The sequence below is a fragment of the Rattus norvegicus genome, chromosome 19 (assembly GCF_021556685.1).
Source record: "Rattus norvegicus strain SHRSP/BbbUtx chromosome 19, alternate assembly SHRSP_T2T, whole genome shotgun sequence".
Taxonomy (NCBI): Eukaryota; Metazoa; Chordata; class Mammalia; order Rodentia; family Muridae; genus Rattus; species Rattus norvegicus.
In genome coordinates, this window is record NC_141552.1 from 14,327,407 (window position 1) to 14,349,525 (window position 22,119).

At 42.6% G+C, this 22,119-nt stretch overlaps 1 protein-coding gene across 6 annotated transcripts; it reads left to right on the forward strand.

Annotated features, from left to right (window-relative positions):
* The first annotated feature begins 5,185 nt into the window (after positions 1-5,185).
* Positions 5,186-21,091, forward strand: LOC147998820 (disks large homolog 5-like). Of its 6 annotated transcripts, none has more exons than XM_087595492.1 (8): positions 5,189-5,365; positions 6,592-6,658; positions 14,170-14,229; positions 16,344-16,449; positions 17,515-17,674; positions 18,933-19,076; positions 19,708-19,870; positions 20,587-21,091. In XM_087595492.1, exons 3-8 carry the CDS (start codon positions 14,218-14,220, stop codon positions 20,614-20,616), a joined length of 615 nt encoding a protein of 204 aa, XP_087451618.1. In that variant the 5' UTR covers positions 5,189-5,365; positions 6,592-6,658; positions 14,170-14,217; the 3' UTR covers positions 20,617-21,091. The 6 variants fall into 6 exon arrangements, with proteins under 6 accessions (XP_087451623.1, XP_087451618.1, XP_087451619.1 ...); XM_087595493.1 differs by lacking the exon at positions 14,170-14,229 and adding an exon at positions 5,870-5,937 and having other exon boundaries at positions 5,195-5,365; XM_087595496.1 differs by lacking the exon at positions 14,170-14,229 and adding an exon at positions 5,870-5,937 and having other exon boundaries at positions 5,195-5,365; positions 17,518-17,674.
* The last annotated feature ends 1,028 nt before the right edge of the window (positions 21,092-22,119 follow it).

The window sequence follows — 22,119 nt, forward strand, 5'->3', positions numbered from 1 at the left end:
CTGTAATACGCCTCCACATCATGGATGCCAAGAAAAACACTAACAAAGAACAAAAAACTCTGACGTTGAACTGTGTGGTGCTGGTCACATACCCTGTTATGTTCTGTATGTTATGAGGTTTGTTAATCTTAACAAGTTCCCCAAGTGTATTCTTCACATAGGACCCAATAGATTCAAGGAAAATAGGAACAATTATGTGTAAAATGGCCTGAGTCAGGGCCCACAGACCGAAGCATTTCCAACACTTGTGCACCAGCCCATGTGGATTTTGCAATGAGCGGGGCCTAGCAATGTCCAGTACACAGTTGTGAGCTGTTGCTCTGGTTGAACTGTATTGGTGTGTGCATTAATAAACTACACCTATTTAAATGAATTCAGTGTCCTGTGGTTTGAATCCAGACCCCTTGACACCAGGTCTTCCCTTCTGCAGCACTGGGGAAAAAGGCTAAGTTTAGGAAAGGTGACCTCTTGTCATAAGTTATGTGACAAGAGGGATGGTGAATGATCCCTTGTGATAAGAATCAAGGTTTCCTCTGTGGTATTTAGGTCTATACTGGCCCTGTGCAACAGCTTCAAGAACCCATTTCTGATTTTCCTTGGGATTCCCGTGATGATGCACTCAGACAGGATTGGAAACAACCAAAACGGTGGTCAGACTTGATTTATAAAATGTAGGTAACATTGCAAACTTATGTTGTAGGATATTTGATCATATTGTCATCCCCAATATTGTGTTATTTACTTAGAAAAATACCTTCTGGCTGTGTAGTTCAATACTAGCACCAATATTTAACCCTAGAGCTATTTTTGTTTGTTTGTTTGTTTTTTGTTTTTGTTTTTGGATGAACAAGTACTTTCCTATTTTGTGGCCCAGCCCTATCTCTTACTTCTTTGCACAGTCATAGAGAGACCTCAAACATATACTCAGACAAAGCCAGGGGAGTGTATAAAAGGGCCTAAGGCAATACCACATAATGACATTGAAAGTGGGCTCTCTTCTTCATGCACGCCTCCAGCTCTCCTGACATCTACATGAATTATAACTCCTAATGCAGTGTAAATGATGTCTGCGCTATTGCTGAAGGAATCATGAGAATAACAACTGTAAACATTCCACCATGGATAGAATTTGTGGAAAGAGGCAACTGGCAGCCAATGAGAGGGCTCTACAGTTAAAGGGGCTTGCTGTCAAGTCTGATGAGCTTGACTCAATCCCCAGGACCCACGTGGTAAAAAGGAGAGAACCAAGGGCCAAGCTGTCCTCTGGCTTCCACTCATGTGCTTACATGTATGTGAGTATATATGTATATGTCTGTATGTACGTGTGGATATGAATGTGTGTATGCATGTATGTGTATACGTGTATATGTATATGTGTGTATATGTCTGTCTATATGTGTGTATAGGTGTATTTGTATGTGTGTATATGTATTGTATGTGTGTGTATGTGTGTATGTATATGTGTATGTGTGTATGCATGTATGTGTGTATGTGTGTATGTGTGTGTATGTATGTGTGTATGCATGTAGGTGTGTATATATCTGTGCATGAGCATGAATGTGTATAGTCATGTATATGCATGTGTTTTCAGGTACGTGTATTCGTGTTTATGTACGAATGTATGTGTGTATATGTATGTATGGACACACAAACACACACAATGTTAAAACATAAAAAGCTCCTTGGAGTATTCACCATGCCTGGATAAGTGGTGACCATGTGGGGGAAACACATGTCCATGTAAGCACACCTGTTCACGTGCACTGAGCAATGCCCAGCCTGGTCTAGAGCTCACTACCTGCCCAACGATGAGTTTCTGCCCACCTGGTCTTCTCAGAGCCAGGCGACGATTGTTCCTGCCATTCCAGTTCTGTTCCAGTTTCTCATGCCACAAACCTTCTAGCTTGAATCGCACCTACTGACGCAGGAACCTAACAGCCTCCAACCCAGTGAAGTAAGTAAACTTCTTCCTGACATCCTCAGGCTTGGTGTCCCCCATGAGTCACAGGGAGGAAGGATGGCATGCACCAAGGAGAAGAGCCATGGGCAAGGAAGACAGGATCATAAGTCAGTCATCCCTGACACCAGCAAAGTGTGTGCTTCAGAGCTGGCTCTGCTCACTCTTGTCCCAGTGGCAGGACTTAAGAGTGGTGCATACCTGTCACCCAGCGCTCAGAGACGTCTGAGGCATGAGAACCAGGAGTTCATGGCCATCGTAACTAATGGTGAGATCAAAGCCAGCCTGGGCTGCATGAGACTCAGTCTCAAAGCAGGCAAGGAGGAACTTGCTATATTTGAGCAAGGAAGCTGGAATCCTCCTGGGTTCTAAACATTCACTGCAATACAGAAAGATGCTAGGGCTAGTGTGGCAGAAAGTAGGAGACAGAGAAGCCAGGTTAACCCTCACTAATCTTCTCATGCTGTGTGAGCTATGAGTAGATGGTGCCCTATACACTGTGGACAGGATGGTCTCTCAGACAGTTCAGAAAGCCATGGAGGACTCCAGCAATTCTCCACTTGGGTGTCACTTGAGTCTTATATGTGTGTGTTTACAAGCCAAAACATAAAATCCATAGGTGACTGTGTGAATTCAACATGGCCCAGCCATGTGCTGGAATATTATTCAGCCTTACATAGGATTCAGATTCTGATCCTTGAACAGGAATGAGAATGGTAGCCATTCTCCTAAGTCAGACCTCCAGGCAGTGCAAAGACAAACTAACACTGTATGACACCACTGAGGGCTGCAGTGTCACCAGTTATATAAAGACAGAAAGCAAGAAGGTTTACAGAGCCCCAGGGGTGACATGGAGGGGGGAGGTTGGAGGGTAGGTGTGTAAGTGGGACTGAGGCTCAGAGGAATCAGACATGGCTGCAGAATATGCATGTGGTTGCCTCCCATACCTGTGGGTGCTGCCTCCTCAGAAAGGCAAATACAGCAAAAGAAAGGACCAGAGGGGACAGGCTCTGACCTCCTGTAGACACACACAAATGACGTGACAGAATGTGCACACTGCTGCCTTGCTGCAGGAGCAGTTGAGCTTCCAGAAGGGTTGAAAGAGGCTGGAAGGGCTGAGCATGGCACTGAGTTCAAGGACATAGCTTTAGGTCCTGGGGAACCTACGGTGCCCAGGCCCCATCCTGCTGATACTGAGGGACACAGCTGACATTCAGGGTGATGGCTGGGCTGGGCTGGGGAATAGGTGTCCACTCTCACCTGCTCCAGCTTGAAGATGTGCTGGGTGAAGTAGGACTGCAACTACTTGTTGGATTCATTGATGCAAATCTGCTGGAAGCAATTCTGTTCAAAGTCCTCAAATCTGAAAATGGCCAAGACACCAATGGGCAAGCACTGGGAGACAAGGTTTTGATATAGCCGGGGCCTCCTGGGAAGACTAGCCCTCCTGAGAGGAGTTGCAGCAGAGGGGTGTGTTTTCCTGACCTGTTTGGTACCCAGTGTTTTTTTGCCAAGGGTTCCTTTATTGCTTCTTGATGGAACCAGGCCTTCACATATCCAGGAAGCATTGGGGTGTAACCTAGGCTTGGTGCCCACATGCTGGCATCGCTGAGGGTGAAGCCTAGCCTATCACACTTCCAGACACCGAGTGCAGATGCCTGGGTTCCTATAGAATGGCAGTTCTTACCCTTCCTAACACTGTGACTCTTTATTTCAGTTCCTCATGTCGTTGTCATCCCAACATAAACTTATTGGAGAGCTACTTCATAAGTGTCACTTTGTTACTGTGAGGAACTGTAATGTAAATGTCTGGTGTGCAGGAGCGCTGATGTAGAACCCACAGATTGAGAGCAGCTGCTGTAGAGGATCAGAGTCCCCTGCCAGCCCTGGTGTTTGCAGAGATCCCGTGGGTTCCTAGTCTCCATGGCTTTCCCAAGGACAGGGTTTATTCTTGGCCGTCTCAGGGCCTGGGACCTCACAGAAACAGCCTCTCCCATGTCCTTCCTGTTGAGAGTGTGGTTGGTCCTCAGCACAGTCCAGTCAAACAAGGCGCGGTATAGACACTTGGCCAGGGGTCTCCTGCAGTTATGGCCTCTGGACAGAGGGGTTTCTTACCTGGGGTGGGGCAACCGTGCCAGGTACAGGCAGTGATGCTCAGAGTCAAGACCTAGTTTTGTCTTATTTTCATAGACAAAGTTGCCCAGGCTGGCCTCAAACTTGCCGTGTAGCCAAGGATAATTAAACAACTGATCCTACTGCCTCTACCCCCCATGGCCTGGCATTGCAGATGAGTGTCACCAGAGCTGGCTTGTCACAGCTGCTATACGGCTCTAAGTCAGGGGCCTCATGTGCAGGAGTTTTATGACTGTGCCATCCCAACCCCGCAACCAGGGTTTTCACCTTTCTCCTGCTGAAGTCTGCTTAATCCTACCCTGGACCCAGGACACAGCAGCTGTGGGAGACTCAAAGTCTGGGGCTTCAGCACAGCATGGGTACACAGCATGGCATGCAGCCTACAGGGCTGTGAAAAAGCCAAGGAAGTGCTTCTCAGCTCACCCCCTGTAGGAGTGTCTAGCCCATCCTTCTCTCCATGGACGCAGACATCTGCTTCCAACTGCCTGACATGTCCCTCTGGTTTTGACTTTCCTGGATGCCATGTCAATGCCACCACACAGAGTGCTGCCTCTACTGGGGACACTCACACAACCTCTCTGGGGGACATCTGAGCCAAGCAGGGATTGGGTGCACTGCAGAGAGGTCAAGTCATGTCGTGAAGTACCTTGTCCCACAAAGGCTCACTGTTCAGGGAGTTGACTGGAAAAGTAAGCTTATGCCCCTGGGCAGGGTCCCCATAGGGAGTGTCCTACACCCTGCCATCAGGTCTATTCCTGGTGCCATGCAAATTCAATTTGCAAGACCCAATGCTCTGGAAATGTCAAGAGCTAATGGAAATGTACCAGGAAGTGCACACCATAGCAAAGGGAGAGGATGGCACAGAGACCTATGCTATGGGTTAAAGGGCACGGAAAGGCCACCTTGAGCACAGGGGTCAGACACCTCTTTCACAAACAAGGCAAAGGTCAAGGCTCTCAGCTCTGGGAGCCTAAAGGGCTCTGTGGCTCCTAAGCCCTGCAGCTGCAGCCAGAAGCAGCACTGAACAGGATGTAAATGCTGAGTATGGCGATGTCAATAAAACTTTATTTACAAAACCAAATTGGTGGTAGTGGTGGTGGTGGTGGTGGTGGTGGTGGTGGTGGTGGTGGTGGTGTCGGCGGACTGGTTCATTTCAAAGCATGCTGGAGTGGCATGGCCACTGAGCATCGGGAAACACAGAAAGGAATGCGACCGGACGCAGGGCTCCCAACACCCTAGACGTCGACCTATGGCACTGGAACAGGGTCCCTGAAGGTAAGTCTGGACAGTCAGATAAGGTAAGTACAATTTATTACAAGGAAATGGGACAAGATAAATCTTCTCTTCATCTCGCTATGCTTAAGCATCTTTAAGAGTGCAGGGAATTCATGTCTATCAGTCTGGTTTAGAAAAGTGTTTAGAGACAGCAAGAGTACACTCCATGGTTCCCTTACGAGGGTTCCAGGGATTCTGATATCTGGGTCGAAGTGAAAGTTAAGGAGAAAAAGGCTGTCGGGCAGGGCAAAAAGTTTCCAATTTCTGGTCTCTTTGGGCTGTAATTTTTACTGTGTTCAAGGCCATGAATGCAGACAGGGTAATAACGAATACAGAACAAGAAGCTAGAGCTTCATTAAGACAAAACGAAAGTAAAAGTTTTGCCCTCTGCACCACTGCCTGAAGCAGGTTTTTCTAAGTCATTTCCCGAGGATGGCATGTTGACCATTAGATTCACAAGATGATAATGACGAATTCACCTGCTTTTTCTTTTCCTATAATTAGGCCAGCATCGATTCAAGGTGTGGCCCAACCGACTTATTATAAAGGATGATACTGGTTGGTTGAAAAAGGTAGTAGCTTTCTATGAACCATATATTAAGTTTTTATGTATATTAAAATTAACATTGGAAAGAACAATGGTAGGAGAGGTAGCTGGAGGACAACTGCTGCAAATGCTTGCTTTTGAAAATGCTAATGAAGAGTACAGGAGAGCATTATTACCTATAAAGGAGGCTGGGGATATTAATGCTTATATGAAGGCATGCAAGGGTATCTTTTCTGAAAATGGAAAGATGCATATTTGGCACGTATTGATCCAGATAGAGTTATTAAATTATATGTTTAAATACTCTTGAATATCCTACAGGCACTTTCGCTCAGGATGAGTTGCCTTTAGAATGGGTTTATATTAAATAAAACTTTAACCAAACATTAACAATTAATGAGGAACAAATTTCTTTAATTATTCAGCAAGGCATACAAAGACCTGTTACTCTGTGGGGATATGATTGTGCTGCTATTGTTTTCCCATTAAGCAAAGATAAAGGGGAATATTTAATGCAGATGTCTGAGGTTTTTCAATTAGCCATGATTTCTTACACTGGAAATGTTGAATTTCATCCTCTCCATAGTAAATTGTGGGATTGCTTTAAAAAACAAAAAAAATTTGATAAATACACTAATTTCTGTTGATCCATTACCATCAGCCCTTACTGTGTTTACAGATGGCTCTAAGACCAAGATGGCTTATTGGACCAAAGATTAATTTTGGGGACAAGAATCTTCTTTTGGGTCAGTACAACAAAATGAATTATTAGCGGTAATTAATGTATTCCAGGATTTTACTCATGATGTAAAAATATTATAGCTGAGTCCGCTTATGTTGTAGGAGTAGTACAGAATATTGCGACTGCTGTTGTTTCTACATCTAAGCCTATATTAAATGTTATTCTCACATATTAAAGGACTATTGTTATTATGAAACTCTAGAATATTCATTACACATACTAGATCACATTCAAAATTTCCAGAATCTTTAACACTTGGCAATCATATGGTAGATCAATTAGTGGCATTTGCTACCCCAGAAGAACACAGTCATAATCATGCCAATACAGGATATTTACATATTAAATATAAGATTCCCTATTCTCAAGCCAAACAAATTATTGCTAATTGCCTATGTGTCAGTCTTCACGTATAAAATGTATTCCATCTCAAATTAATCCCAGAAGGATGCAACTTCATACATCGTGTCAGATCGATATAACCCATATTTCTGAGTTTGGTCGCCTTTCACATATAGATGTAAGCATAGAAAATTTTCCAAATTTGTGTGGGCTACACCATTGCCAGGAGTACGCACTGCTCATGTTATACAGCATCTATTGGAAACTTTTGCTGTTATGGGACTGCCTTCTAAAATTAAAATTGATAATGGACAAACATATATTTCTTATCAATATAAACAATTTTGTCAACGATATCATATTGTACATATTACTGGTACAGAACACAATACACAAGGACAAGCTTTTGTGGAAAGAATTCACCATACCCTGAAATGACAAATTATAAAATTAAAAAGGGGGAAAAGAGATGGCCTTATGCAACCTGAATGGAGTTTGCAGACCAGTCCCAGGGCTATATTGGCACAAGCATTATACGTTATTAATTTTCTTAATTTACCACAAGGTGAAGTTATATCAAGAGCCAATAGACACTTTGTTGAACTTCCCCCAAGAAGGCATGGAAAAGACAGTATGGATAAAAATTGCCTGGGATGCTGAATGGCAGGAAAGGACATCATTGTATATAGGGGAGAGGGTTTTGTCTCATTACAGGATGGGAGACTATTCTGGTTACCCGGGAGATGGATCCAAGCACAGAATAATAAGAACTGCTCCCTACCCTCAAAGGAATCCAGTTAAACCAGCTACATTTTCTCCTGATGGATGTTCTCAGGAGATGAGGAGGTGTCCTCCATTACTGAGGCCCTGGCTTCTCTTAGTGTCCACAAACAACAATGGATAAGGATCCGTGTAGTGACAACCCTATTACCTATGTGGGGTCAGGTGAAGCGATTAAGCACTGAAAGGAATAATTTTGTCTCCTTCAGGAAAGTCCTTTACGGCTGAGCACTTATTCTTAGCAATGTGTGTTTTACTCATGGTTTCTTCTGCTGCGGACAATGCCAGTTATCGGGCTTATATTGCTTATCATGATGAAATCCTACTACTTTTCTGTTAGTAAATATATGGATAATGACACAGAACATGATTGGAAGTTAATTCAAGCCTATTTAGAGGGTAATGAAAGTGCTTCAAAAGTAATTAATGCCTTGAAATATGATGTTCGAATGTCTTTTGGTAAACAGCTAGAAGATATGGAAAAGCGAAATTATTGGCTGATCAATTGACAGGATTAGATCCCAAGGCTTGGCTTCAAAGGATTTTCCATAGCATGGGAGGAGCTAGTTTTGCCATAATCTTATGTACATTATGTATTATGTTGCTTTATTTTTACATGACTAAACCCCTACAAGGACCTTTAGCTATGTTATGTAAAGTGTTACTTTAAAACAAAAGAAAAAAGAAGGAATTGTTAAGACATAGAGATGCAGCTCCCAGGCAGGGTCAAGAAAGGCCTGGTGCCAGATTCAAGTAGGGGCTGGAATGCCGCCCTGGAGAAGAAAATGTTTTTCTCACTTGGTCTTAAATTATGTTCTGCTGTGTCCCGTTTTGTGGAAGTGGTTCTAACGCTCTCTTGGTAATGGTGAGTATATTTTGATTATAATAAGAGAGGTTATTTGTTATATGAATATTTTTAGAAGAAGCTTTCGTTTATTCGTCTTTCTTTGTTTAATCTTCCCTCATTGTTCCTGGTATCCTGGGAATAATGATCTTATGGTATCTTGACACAATGAAAATTGTAGTAATGCATATTCTTAGCTTAATAAGGATTAATAAAGCTTACAACTGCGTGCAGTTTCTTATGCCTTTGCTCTGCACCCCCTGTGTCCTGGGGGTATGCGACCATACCCAGGGCCCCAACTCACTACACATTGACAATGGGTCACCGCACAAAACACAGAAGCATCTACCTTAGTCAAAAATGGACATTTTATTGAATGCACACACTAACACTGATTGATCACATCCATAGCTAAGATACTAGGGGCAGATCCGTGGCCCAAAATACATTCTTCTAAACCTATGAAGCGAAAGAAAGAAAGAAAGAAAGAAAGAAAGAAAGAAAGAAAGAAAGAAAGAAAGAAAGAAAGAAAGAAAGAAAAAAAGAAAGAAAGGAAGGAAGGAAGGAAGGAAGGAAGGAAGAAGAAAAAACACAAAAAACTTAAGCTTCTCATAGGAACTTCGCAGGAAGTGTTGTCTGGCGGTCAGTTCTGATTAGGCCATTTTAGATGAAACAGTGCATAGTGACCCTTAATGTGATGGGCCCTATATAAAGCTTTTTGCAATATTGGAATTTTAACAAACCTCATCCAGAACATACAGCAGAGGCAAGGATGTGATCACCATGTCCTTGCTCTCTATCAGGTTATTTTTCTGTTTCCTTGATTGTCAGGCATAGAACAGCAACAATCTGAAATAGCTGGTAGACATGGAACAAAGTGGCTAAAACTATAGTTGTGGGTTACACACCTCAACTGTCAATGGCTAATGCTGTCCTCAGAGACCTCGGAGGCCCCTCTTGTAAGACTATCTATTGGAAAGTGGAAGCAGGTTTATCTGAGTTCAAAGTGAACCGGGCCAGCCAGGAAGAGGGCAACATGGGATGCTTGAGACCCTGTCTAAAACCAGCACAAAAACCAACCCTTCATTCAAAGCATCATCTATTAATTCTTTATTATTTACCACTTTCTCCCTACCAGCCTTTCAGCCTGGAATGGTAGAAAAGGACTGGGAATGTTCCTTCTATTCTAAGGACCTTGATCTCTCTTTCCTTAGGTCCACATTAAGAACACATGCAAATGGGTATCACCATCTGAACAACTTAGTATCATCTACTCAGTATATCTAGCCTAATACTGTGCTGTGACAATCTCAAGCTTCCTTGAGTTTCGCTGAACTAGCAAGAAGTATGAAGTACTGAGGCCACACCCCAGTGATCCTTTCAAGGGGTTAGAAGAAAGCCATGAGAGATGCTCCACTTCTTTGTCCTTAGATTAAATCACATTGACACAATGTGGGTGGACTATTTAACCAGACATGTTTCTCCCAACCCCACCTTTCTGAGTTCTGACCATGGCAGAATTCATGCCCCACCACCCTAGATATTGAGTTTTGTGATATGTAATTATTATTTAAACCTATGTATTAAATTTTGTCATTTTGTTAATTTTTGTGGTTTTCCCAGTCTTCTTTGATTAACTTTCCTAGTTTTATTAATTTATCCCCTGTGTTCTCTGGTATTTTGTCCTTCCCTTCAAACTAAAGTATTCCTTTTAGGATCCTCTACAGAGCTGTCTTACTGGTTACTCATATTTTGTTAAATTTATTTTTAGTATGCATTCGTCAGCACAGTAGCTGGGCAGCTGCCTGCCCTCCATGGTATCAGATCTACTTTCCAAACAATAACGCTCAACTCTTACAGGCTGTGTAGCATCTTGACTGTTTTTGTTCCACTTGGACAGCCCTCAGGACCAGGCTCTCCTCTCCCTTAACCATGGCTGCTGTCCTCTTCCTCTCTCCTCTCCTTCACACACGTTCTTCCTTTATTCTCTGGCAGCTTCTTCTTCCTTCTTCCCTCCTCATGATCCTCTTTAGCAAAGCCCTCAAAGCTCCCCTCCCCCATCTCTCTGCTGTGCAGCTGTTGGCTGTTGGCTTCTTTATAATCACAGTTAACTGGGAACACGGTCAGTTATTTGGGGTTAACCAGTCCTGAGTTCCACAAATTAGCATTAAAATACAATCAGAATTAGGCCAATCCACTACAGGGATTTTTGTTTGTTTGTTTGGTTGGTTTGGTTTAATTTTCATTTACCTTTTTACTTGTTATTTTATTTTTGGCTATTTTTTATTAATCGGTTATTTTATTTATTTACATTTCAACTGTTGTCCTGCTTTCCAGACTCCCCTCATCAAACCTTACATTCCATTTCTGCTCAGCTTTGCCTATGTGACAGTGCTCCTGCACCCACACATATCCATCCCCACCTCACACCTCTAGGATCTGCCTTTGGTGGGGCTACAGGCCTCACCTTGAACCATAGAGCATCCTTGCATACAGTTTGGCTGGCAGTTTGGCCCCTGGGAGCTTGGGGATTAGGGAAAGAAGATCTGTTCAGATATTAAAGCCAATGATTGCTGCATTCTCTTCTTTTTCTGGTTATAGGTGAAATTATGTTTGTGTGCTTCTCTTTTTTTAAATTATTGAGAGAAGATTAATTTCTTGGTTTTTCTTGGGTATAGTTTAGTTCATTGTCTTGGAGTTTTCCTCCTATTAGCCTCTGTTGTGCTTTCTTACAGAAAAGAATTCTTTAAATTTGGTTTTGTCATGAAATATCCTGGTTCCTCCTTTTATGGTGATTGATGATTATGCTGGATATAGGAGCCTGTGTCTGTATTACATCTGCCCAAGATTTTCTGACTTTTAGAATCTCTGTTGAGAAGTCTGGTGTAATTCAGATACGTCTCAATCTATTTGTTACTAGATATTTATACCTTACCCCTTTTAATGTTCTTTCTTGATCTGTGCATTTAGTGTTTTAATTATTATGTGAATGGAGGAATTTTTCTGGTACAAGTAGTTTGATGTTCTGTAGGCTTGTTGTACCTTTATTGCCTTTTCTTTCTTTACCTTATGAAAGTTTGCTGCTATGATTTGTTGAAGGTGTTTACTGGATCTATGAACTAGAAATCTTAATTCTCTTCTCTATCTATTATCCTTAGGTTTCAACATTTAATTGTGTCCTGAAATTCATGGATGTTTTGGATTCAATAAACCATACATGTTTATCTGAGATGGGTGTTTTGTGCTTTGTGGGATGACCTCCTTGACCCCAGGCTGCATGAAGAATCTCAGCTGACAATGGGGACATAAATCATGAGTTTGTGTAGCAAGACCCAGGCCTCTTCCAGGTTCTTAGATATTAACTGAGAACCTCAAATACAGTAGTAATGTGATAGTGTGGTGTGAATCTAGTTACTCTTCTCTATTTTGATATAGATGACTCTTTTTGTGTCATGGTCAGCTTATAATGACTAGAAGACCTAAGCTTGAGAATAACCAAAGACTACATTGCTTCTCTAGCAGCTGAGCTTTTAAAAGCCCTGGTGTGACAGCAACTTTTGGTGGACATTCTGGAATATTCCTTCTGTACTTTAACTCTCTGTGTCACTTCCACCATCAGTAAGTTAGTTCAATTCCATAAATTGAAAATCCATCACCTGGAAGAAATACTCTTTTTTTTTAAAGATTTATTTATTTATTTATCATATACAAGTACACCGTGACTGTCTTCAGACACACAAGAAGAGGGCATCAGATCTCATTACAGATGGTTGTGAGCCACCATGTGGTTGCTGGGATTTGAACTCAGGACCTCTGGAAGAGCTGTCAGTGCTCTTAACCACTAAGCCATCTCTTTAGTCCAAGAAATACTTTCTGAATATGATCTGATATTGGCCATGGAAAAGGGTAGCTTGAACTGTCCCACATAGGTTCTGGGCCTGCACAGGCCTGCTCTCCAAAAGAAACCTGTGTTCACAGCTGTTGGCTGGCTAAGAAAGATTTCACGAGACGTGATACACAGCCCTCGGACTTCTGCTTCAGTCATCTGCACAATTTTTCCCGGACGATATCCTCATACCTCCAGCAGGCGGGTGATGAAGCTGTCCACTCTCAGCTCCCCTTCAGCCATCTTGTGGGCACCAGACTCTCCTCCCTGCAGCAGGAACAAGGGCTTCTCCATGGTGGCTGCAGCAGCAGTGGTGGTTTGGCATTCTCACCTAGGAGGCCCTATGCCTTTCTACCCCAGTTCCAACTCACCTCAGGTCCGGGCCTTCCCCCCATCCACTTCCCACGGAGCAGGGAGAGCAGCACCCACTAGAAATAAAAGGGAAGCCCTTGGTCCTGCCAAGACTGAACCCCCAGTGAAGGGGCTTGTTGGGGGGAGGGTGGTAATGGTGGGAGGATGGGGAGGGGAACACCCATAGAGAAGGGGAGGGGGAGGGGTTAGGGGGATGTTTGCCTGGAAACCCAGAAAGGTAATAACAATTGAAATGTAAATAAGATATACCCAATTTAATAAAGATGGAGAAAAAAATAGAAAGAAAAGGCACACATTTAAAACAGAAGAATATGGACCCTAATTTTAAACCACAGCTCTGTCAATTAACTATACCTTAAGGAAGCTCAGAAAAGCAGGCCAAACAATTAATATTTTCTCGGTTTAAGTAAATAATAATGTCCGTTTCTTGCTATTGTGGAGGGAATTAAATAGATAATATGTAATCATGGAAGTTTTGAAGTACCATCCATTTTTCTGTTCATTAAATTAATCTTACTCATTTCATTGATCAAATATGTATGTTTTCCGTTTCACAGTTATATGTATAATAAAACCAGTATAAAAACCTTCAGAATATTCAGTTATTATAGATATTTGTCATTTCTTACAGAGGGCAACTATGATTGACTACACCCAATTCTATAAAAAACAAAACTCAGGAAACCTGGCCCTTGGCAGCATGAATCAAAAATATCTCGGATGGTGGGGCATGAATTCTGCCAAGCAATGAACTCAGATAGGTGGGGTTGTGAGGAAGATGTATGGTTGAATAGCACACTAGATTCACGTTGTATCATCTTGATTTAATCTAAGGACAAAGAAGTGCAGTATCTCTGATGGCTTTCTTCTAACCCCTTGAAAGGTTCACTGGGGATTGACCTCAGTTCTTCATTCTGCTTGCTGGGGCAGCAACACTCAGGGAAGCTTGAGATTGCCATAGGCACAGTATTAGGCTAGAAATGCTGAGTAGGTAATATTAAGTTATTCAGATGGTGATACCCATTTCATTTGTTCTTAACGTGGACCTAAGGAAAGACAGATCGAGGTCCTTAGAATACAAAGATCATTTCCAGTTCTTTTCTACCTTTCCTGAATGAAAGACTGGTTGGCAGAGAATGGTAAAAATTCAAGAATTGGTAGATGATGCTTTGAATGGAGGGTGGGTTTCAGTGCTGGTTTTAGACAGGGTCTCAATTACCCCATCTTGTTCTCTACGTTGCTCGTCAGGTTCACTTTGAGCTCAAATAAAGCTGCTTCTACTTTCCAACAGGTAGTCTTACAAAGGGGCCTCCAAGGACTGTGAGGACAGCATTAGCCAATGAGAATTGAGGTGTGTAACCCACAACTATAGCTTTATCTGAAAGACCCTCAGACAGAGGAGACTCTCGCTCCAGTCCTGAGGACAATCACCACCCCATGAACACACAGGACTCAGTCTTGATGTAAAAACAAGAGGTTTACTTTGGGATACCAATGCACTGGGGCTCGACACGGTCCTCACGCAGGAGGGATGTGAGGAGCCTCAAACAACAGAAATATACAGCTTAAATAGTCAGTTAAGATTACACAGTTTCCTTAGCTCAGCTATTTCGTGCCAAGGATAACTAGGTAGATGTTTCTTGTCCTGGAATTCCTGGGATAAGGCCGTAACCACATCAATGCAGCTATTTCAGTACGAAGGACATCTGACTTGATATATGTTTTCTTATCCTGGGGTTCCCAGGACAAGGACCAAGGATATCTGTCTTGTCAGGTGTTTCTCTTCTGGAGTTCCCAGGACAAGGCTATAGCGATGTCAGCCTATAGCACAGCTGCATTCAGTACCAAGGACATCTCACTTCTATAGTGGTCAGTCAGCTTCCCAGAGATGTTTCCTGTCTTCTAATTGCCCTGCAGTAAATATGTTCTGTACCCTCTGTTCTTATGGTCCAGCAGCTTCCTAGAGAGTGGGTGGGAATGTGCTTTCTGTACTTTCTGTTCTATTGTCTAATGTGTAGGGGCTAAGCGAGGGCCACCTTAAAAGATTCTCATTCGTAAGAAATGGCTGTACTGATATCAAACGGGCATCTTTCATATCTACTTTCTTCCAAGTCTACCAGCCATCTCAGATTGTTGCTGTAATATGCCTGACAATCAAGGACATAGAAAAATAACTTGATACACGGCAAGGACATTGTGATCATATCCTGTGTTGTTATGTATGTTCTGGATGAGGTTGGTTAAAATGACAATATTGCACAAAGCTTTATATAGGACCCATCAAATTAAGGGTCACTATACACTGTCATAGCTAAAATGGCCTGGTCAGAAGTGACCACTGGATCACTCTTCTGTAACTTCACATGAAAGGCTTGTGCTTTTTGTGTTTTTTTATTTTTCTGTTTTTTCTTATTTATTTATTTATTTATTTATTTATTTATTTATTTATTTATTGTTTTATATGTTGTCAGGAAGATAGTTCAAGTCATGGATCTGCCACCAAAATATGAGCTTTGCTACCAATACTGTAAACAGTATTAGTGTATGCATTCAATAAAATAACTTGGTTTTTTTTTTTTAAGTAGGATAGATGCTTTTGTGTTTTGTGGGGTGATCCATGAAACAGGAGTGAAGATGCTTGTTTCTTACTCTGTCCACTGAGTTATGTCTCTAGGCTTGTCCTACTCCTTTGGCTGTATCCCACCCAACATCTGCTGACTATTTTATTTTTCAGATGAAATCACACGTTATAGCTTAGAGAGGCCTGTAAGCAATCCTACTTTGGTAACTTAAGTGCAAAGAGGAGAGCCCCACACTCAGCCTGAGGGTGCATTCACTGGTGGATCCAATATTTCAGTTTCCTCTGCTAACAGATCACCACATTGTTGCCAGGACCATAATGAATGCAATTCTTTCTCCTAAGGAATCTGGTGGCAACTGTCAAATGTTAAGCACAAAGCTTCAGGTTGTACCTATAACACACACCCACATCGCAACCTACCCTACAGGCTATTTCTGGGTGTGATTTCATGCACCTGCACATGATGAGACAGGAGACCTCTTTGGCTACTTATAGGAACTGGTGTGATTCCTCAGTAATCTTTAATGGGTAATATTGCTGACTGAGGAGAATTTGAGGTAGGATGAAACATTTCTGTGCAGGGATTGGGGAGGAAGCACTCATTTAGAAACATAGCAATGACTTAGGTTTTTCCAATCAAGCCTAGAGCCAAATTTGGCTTTGGAAGCATGTGGTGCTCAGTGGCTATGCCACAGGGAAGTCCCCTGAAAAGGGTCCATCAGCTTTTGCTCAGTACAGGGAGAACATTAGCAAGGAGGCAAAGTCTGTTATCCATGACATCAGCCGTCCCTTCGTGGACATTCTATTGTCTCCTAGAGAGACCTTGGAATCCCTGTGATGTCACCAGTATCGTTGTGACAACCAATCCCTACTTTTTCTCTTAGTGTCCAAAGGATATATCCACAGGCATGTTTGCCCGTCTTCTCAGGCGCTTTGGGAGAGTTGATGTTGATAGAGAAGAGTCTAGAGTGAAGCAAACGAAACCTAAAGGTAATGATGGACACAGGACATGGGGAATGTGGAGTAAGTTCTGGGCAGTGTATGTTGAGCTTCCTCTCAGGGGTGAATGTGGGGGACTTCAGCTGGCCTTTATAGCAATGGGCCACAACTACTGGAACATCTCCACAGATATTGAATTCCATGATTATCACAATTCCTGAAAGTCAGGGTTTTCACATTATTAGTTTCTCCATAACCACATGGAGGATATGGCAATGCCTATGCTATTATTGGGTGAACTTCTAGTCTTTACTTTTACAGTGCATTCGGTATGTTAAATTGATATAATAACACCATAAGTAGTCATGGAGGGTATAACTTTTCTGAATTAAACAGGGCATCAATGTACTTCACTTTCATTGCTTCTTTTAATTCAGTGACTATCTGACAGTAGTAAGAGGGAGAGAACTGTGCTCCTGGCATGACCTTATATTCTTAGAACTCCTTTGACTACCTCTGGCTGACGGGGCCAATCTTACCTTCATATATTAGAGGTTCTGTGTGGCAGATATTTTTCTACAGTAGCCAAACTATATGGAGCAGGTAGAGAAAGAGCCTGTAACCTATTGGCACTTCTGGGGCATTTGTCATTTCAGTAGGGGGAATTAATAAATCTGTTGACCATGTCCTCCCCCTACATGACTTTTTAATGCAAAGTTATTGGATTAGAGTAACAGTGTAGGATATCTGAGTATCCCTGATCAATCAAGTCATTGTGGATGCTGAATTGATGATCTGACTTCTGAAACCAGAGGGGTAGGGTCCTGAAACCAGGTTGTAGCCTGCGTACCTGATAATAATCCTGGAGAAGGCATCTCTCTGGTACTTGTAAGCCTGTGTGGGCGGGCATAGGGAACACCTGGCTGCTTACATCTCTTGGTCTCTATATAGTAGTGGGGGAACTGTGATCCACTTAGGATGCCTCTTTCACATAGACCAAACTCCTTGCAGTGACACTGGCTTCCAAGCATGTTCTCCTGTTTGGACCTCACTGTGGTCTGTGTATGCTCTATGCATTCGCCCCATGAGGGTTCACTTGTGTTCTTCTACCTACAGCAGCCTGCAGACAGACGTCATCCCCTGAAAATGTCCTAAACAAGGTGCAGGCCAACGAGGAAGAGGAGAGGCTGAATAGAGAACTGGAGCTAACTACGAAGGAGAGAAATGAGCTGACAGATCGCCTCCTTTATGTGACAGGTGGATCCATGAGCAAGAGGTATGCATTGCTCCAAACAAACGACCTTGTTCTAAACCTCATCTCCCATAGAGAGGAGATGCAGAACCTGACCCTTACTGAGGAGTGAGATTGAAAATGGACTCTCTGATTCTGCCTGTTGAAAATCTGAACTTGCAATCTGAGTGAAGATTTCAGGGATAAAGTCACTGGAGCATGAGTTCCCAGTGTACAATTGGAAAGCCCTTGACAGGTGGTAGTTTTGCAAGGTTCTAGGTGCTGTGAGTTTGTGGAGAGTGTTTGTACTTGCTAGGAAGGTGACTGAACGCTATCATCTCCTGGCAGCAGCCTTAGGTGACAGGACCCACAGTGTTCATATCAATGCTTAAGTAGAAGGCCTGAGGCTCTGGCCTGCTCCTTCTTGTCTCTGTGCCTTACACTCTGAGACAGTAATGGTGCATGCATTTCTACTGATTCTCATTGTGCTCTTTCCATATTTGTCTCTCTTTCTCATTCTCTGAGTCTGTTTACTTTTCTTTTCTTTTTCTTTTTTTTTTTTTTTTGGTTCTTTTTTTCGGAGCTGGAGAACTTACTTTTTTTTTCTTGTGGGTGTGCCCCAGTTTGTGTGTCTGTGTGTGCACAGGTCTGCATGCATATGCACAACCTTTATATGTTTCTCTATCCCTCCACCTTTGGAATTTAGGGGTCTGTTTTTTGACCTCAGGATTTACCTTTATAATAGTTTCATGGAGGTGTAAGTGCTTTATTTTGGAAGCCCCACTTTCAACAGCACAGTTCTTTGCCTGTGTAGTCACATTTGTCTATACATTTGTATGCCTTGGGCAGATTATAAGTTTGTGGCAATATCTGGTCTCATCTCCAGAATTATGTGTACTGTCTGCCTCTAGAATATTAGTTATTCGGCTTGTAGCATTCCACTTGTCAAAACAGGAAAAATGAAATCAGAGGTTTCTGGATGTGTGTGTGTGTGTGTGTGTGTGTGTGTGTGTGTGTGTGTGTGTGTTTGGGTAAGCTCTGTGGCCTAGGCTCTTGACAGCATAACAGGTTTGAATGCAGATCCAGCCCTCCTGATTGAAAAATGTGAGCCAGGGGACCCTTTATCTGGGTGCTTAGCTTCTGTTGTCCTGGGCACACAATTCCAAGTTTCTGAAGCTGAAGAAGATCCAAATATGTAGAATTCAGAAAGTGTCCTTCCAGGGCTGGGGTAGTACAGGACACAGCCTGAGTTCCTCTAATCCTAAACCTCGATGTTCATTGGGTTCTATCTTCCTGGGGCCAGCCCCTACTTCAGGCCAAATCCATTTTATGAAAACTTGAAGATAAAGGAGAAAGAGGTCATGTCATTACTGCACAACTTAGACACAAAGAACATTGAACATCGTGAGAAATTTCAGGAGCTCAAGAAGGAGATTAACTTCTATCGGTAAGTACTTGTCAGAAGGGCCCATCACTTGTGGAATATCCATTCCCGCCTCTCTTTGTTCTGGACTGGAGAGCCTGTAGCTCTGGGTCCATGTCGTCTGTTGTTTGAATATCACTGTGCCGTGGGTCTTTTGGACTCAGATTCAGTTCCATAAGGGACTGTCAGTTATCACCACAGTGTCTATGCATCTTTAGAAGGCTCTGGATAGAACTACACTGATTCAGGCATCAGAGTGTTATTAGGCCAACCTGCGGCTCTGGGGTCATACCAGGTTTAACAAAGCTCAATGTGTGGACCACATGGTTTACATGACCTCCCTTGGTTCTACTGTTCTCTTGTGGTTATTTGCCGCCTACTAATTGATGTTGCCCCGATGCATTGGGCTCTCATGGGTAGTTGTAGATCCCTTGTTCTTTTGGAGAGACATGGACTCTTATTGGTGCTTGGGTCACAGGAACAATTTATTCTTCCCTGGATTGGCCGTTTGCTGTTTGTGCAGCAGCCTTACATGTATGGAGATGTATTCTTGAAGTCTTTATGGGTATCTGGGTCCTGGTGGACTTTGTGGGATTTGGCAGTTGGAATGGGAGGAAGAAGCTTCAGGATCTTACTATGCAGAGTGTGTTTCCAGCAACCTGCACAGCCGGCTCCTGATGGACCAGGCATGTATGAAGAAGAAGTTGGTCACATTGAAGCAGGAGAGCAAGGAGTTACAGCGATATTTGTTTGAGTTGAACCCGAATGCTGAAGACGAACAGGAGAAGACCAGCAACCTCCAGACCCAGCAAAATGTGGTAGGAAAAAGCAGCTGAGTCAGATTAACAATGTCTGATACCATTTGCCTATTGGATACATCTTTGCTTCCCCTATCATCTTTCTAATCTCCCCACACCCAATCAGTCACCCACCTCATGTGATAGAGTTATTCATGGCTCTGTCTATGCACAAGTATTCTGGGATGTTAACCACTCTCCAGAAACTGAATTATTGGCAATTATACTTCTCTGCCCTTTTTGAAACTGCAGTCCAGAAATGGTGACAGAGGAATAACATATCACATGACTGCATCTCCCTGTCATAGATTGGATGCTATGAAGAGTTTTGAACGAGTTCTTGGTCGTGTGACAAAGGTCATACAGGGGTCATGTGATGGTTGGAAGCACCTTGTAGGGATAAGAACCAAGTGCAAATGGCAAATGAGTCCTGGTCATTGGCTTTGATCTCAGTATCATGTGGCCTTCTCCTTTCTTCCTGCAACCCAGTTAGGTCTCTTCTCCTTTCCCCGTTCTTGGTTTTCACTGGTAGAAGTTTGAGGAGCAGCTTGTTCTCCCACAGTACTGTGAGGGTTGTTGGTGACTTTCCCCAGGCTGCAGAGATATCAGCAATGATTTCAGTGAAAAGATCAGTGCTGTCTCTGCAATGCAGCTGAAGGGACAGAAGGCAGCAACTTGACAGCTGGTATGCGTGTCCCCACCAAATCAGTGTCTTAATAGCTGCCTTCTCCTCCCAGGTCTCAGAAACTGCAGGAGACATGGAATAGGACAGATCCCAGGAAGACAGCCCCCTGAAGAGTGAGTTTCTCTGTCAGGAGTTCCCTGCTGACGACAATCCTCAACAGTCAAAGACTTTTTTGGGGAGAATATTCTTCTTCTCAGTTAATTTCCTCATTGTATAGAGACCCTAAATTTATGTATCCGTATGCCAGCCTGTCTCATTGAGGTCTTTCTCCTCTCTCATACCGACAACACCATTTGAGAGACATCTGAGGGGACTGCCTTGAAATCTCGTGTCCTAGAGGAGAAACAGCACTACAACTGTGTTTCTAAATGTTCATTAAGAAAATGCTGTTAAGAAATATTTTTGGTTATGATTTTCATTGAAGTTTTCTTTTTGTTATATCATAGTTATATATTCTTGTTACTGTTTTTCATTTTTTATACCATTTTAGTTGTTCATTTTATGCCTGTTTTTTGTAAATTGTATTCCTTATGAATAAAAATTGATTTGTAACTCTTGACTCTTATGACCATCTTATTCAAGGGTCCTTTCCCCTCCTGTAGACTTAGAACTGACAGCTAGATATGGATCTTTGCATGGTCCAGTGAATTCAAAGCCACCAAGGGGTACACAGGGTGATGGTGTCTTTTGTGTATGACTTTTTTTATGGAAACACACTTTATGATGTAATCACTGACATACTGTATCCATGCTCTCATGTCTTCTGCTCATCCTAGTCTATATCAGTCTACAACACACATTCCTTATTGACTGTGTGCACCAGATATTGAGTAACACACACTCATGCCTGTAGAGCTGCAGAAAAAATGACAACTTTCACAAAGGAATATAGAATAATCCTAATCGAGAACCATGTGCCTCAGTTTTTCTTACAATACAGCATTATTATTAAACCACAAAGATAATGACCATCAACGTCATTTTGGGAAATAGGTTTTTATAGGTGCTGTTTCACTTGATCATTCATATGCTGTGTTTTTTATTGTTGCTGATTATATTTATTTTTATCATTTAACTCAATGGATCTTTTTTTTTTTCAAATGTATCTGGGCCACTCCTGAGTGCATTTCCCTCATGATCAAAAGAGGGAATAGCATTCCCCAGTGTAGATGATTGTTAGGGACCATGTGGTTCTTCTGAGAGAGAAGCAGATGCTCTAACCTGTGAGTCATCACCACAGCTCCTGTAGGTAGCTTTTGTCCTTCCAGGGCATGTGCTATACTAGATGGATATGATCACCTTCAATTAAGGAGAGAGATCTCAGGAGATGTGTATGTACAGGTGGTTGAGCGGTGCCTGCTCAATGTGGTAGCCTGCTAGGCATCCACACCGGGCTCTGGTGCCTCCACTGCTCATTGTGCATTCAGGATCATCCTCCAGCACCACTCAGTTTCAATTCCAAACAGATCTTTCACTTACTATCGATGATTATATACATTAAGCACATCTGATAAAATACAGAAGAGACTAGCCTCCTTCTACAGGCCAACTTGGCATAATGAATTCTTTTGATAGAAAGCAAGAT

What these genes read in the sequence shown, in the direction of transcription:
- LOC147998820 (XM_087595492.1), top strand. An exon ending in GAAGCAAACGAAACCTAAAG is followed by an intron (nt 16,450 to 17,514) that starts GTAATGATGGAC and finishes TTCTACCTACAG; the next exon opens with CAGCCTGCAGACAGACGTCA. An exon ending in TCCAGACCCAGCAAAATGTG is followed by an intron (nt 19,871 to 20,586) that starts GTAGGAAAAAGC and finishes TTCTCCTCCCAG; the next exon opens with GTCTCAGAAACTGCAGGAGA.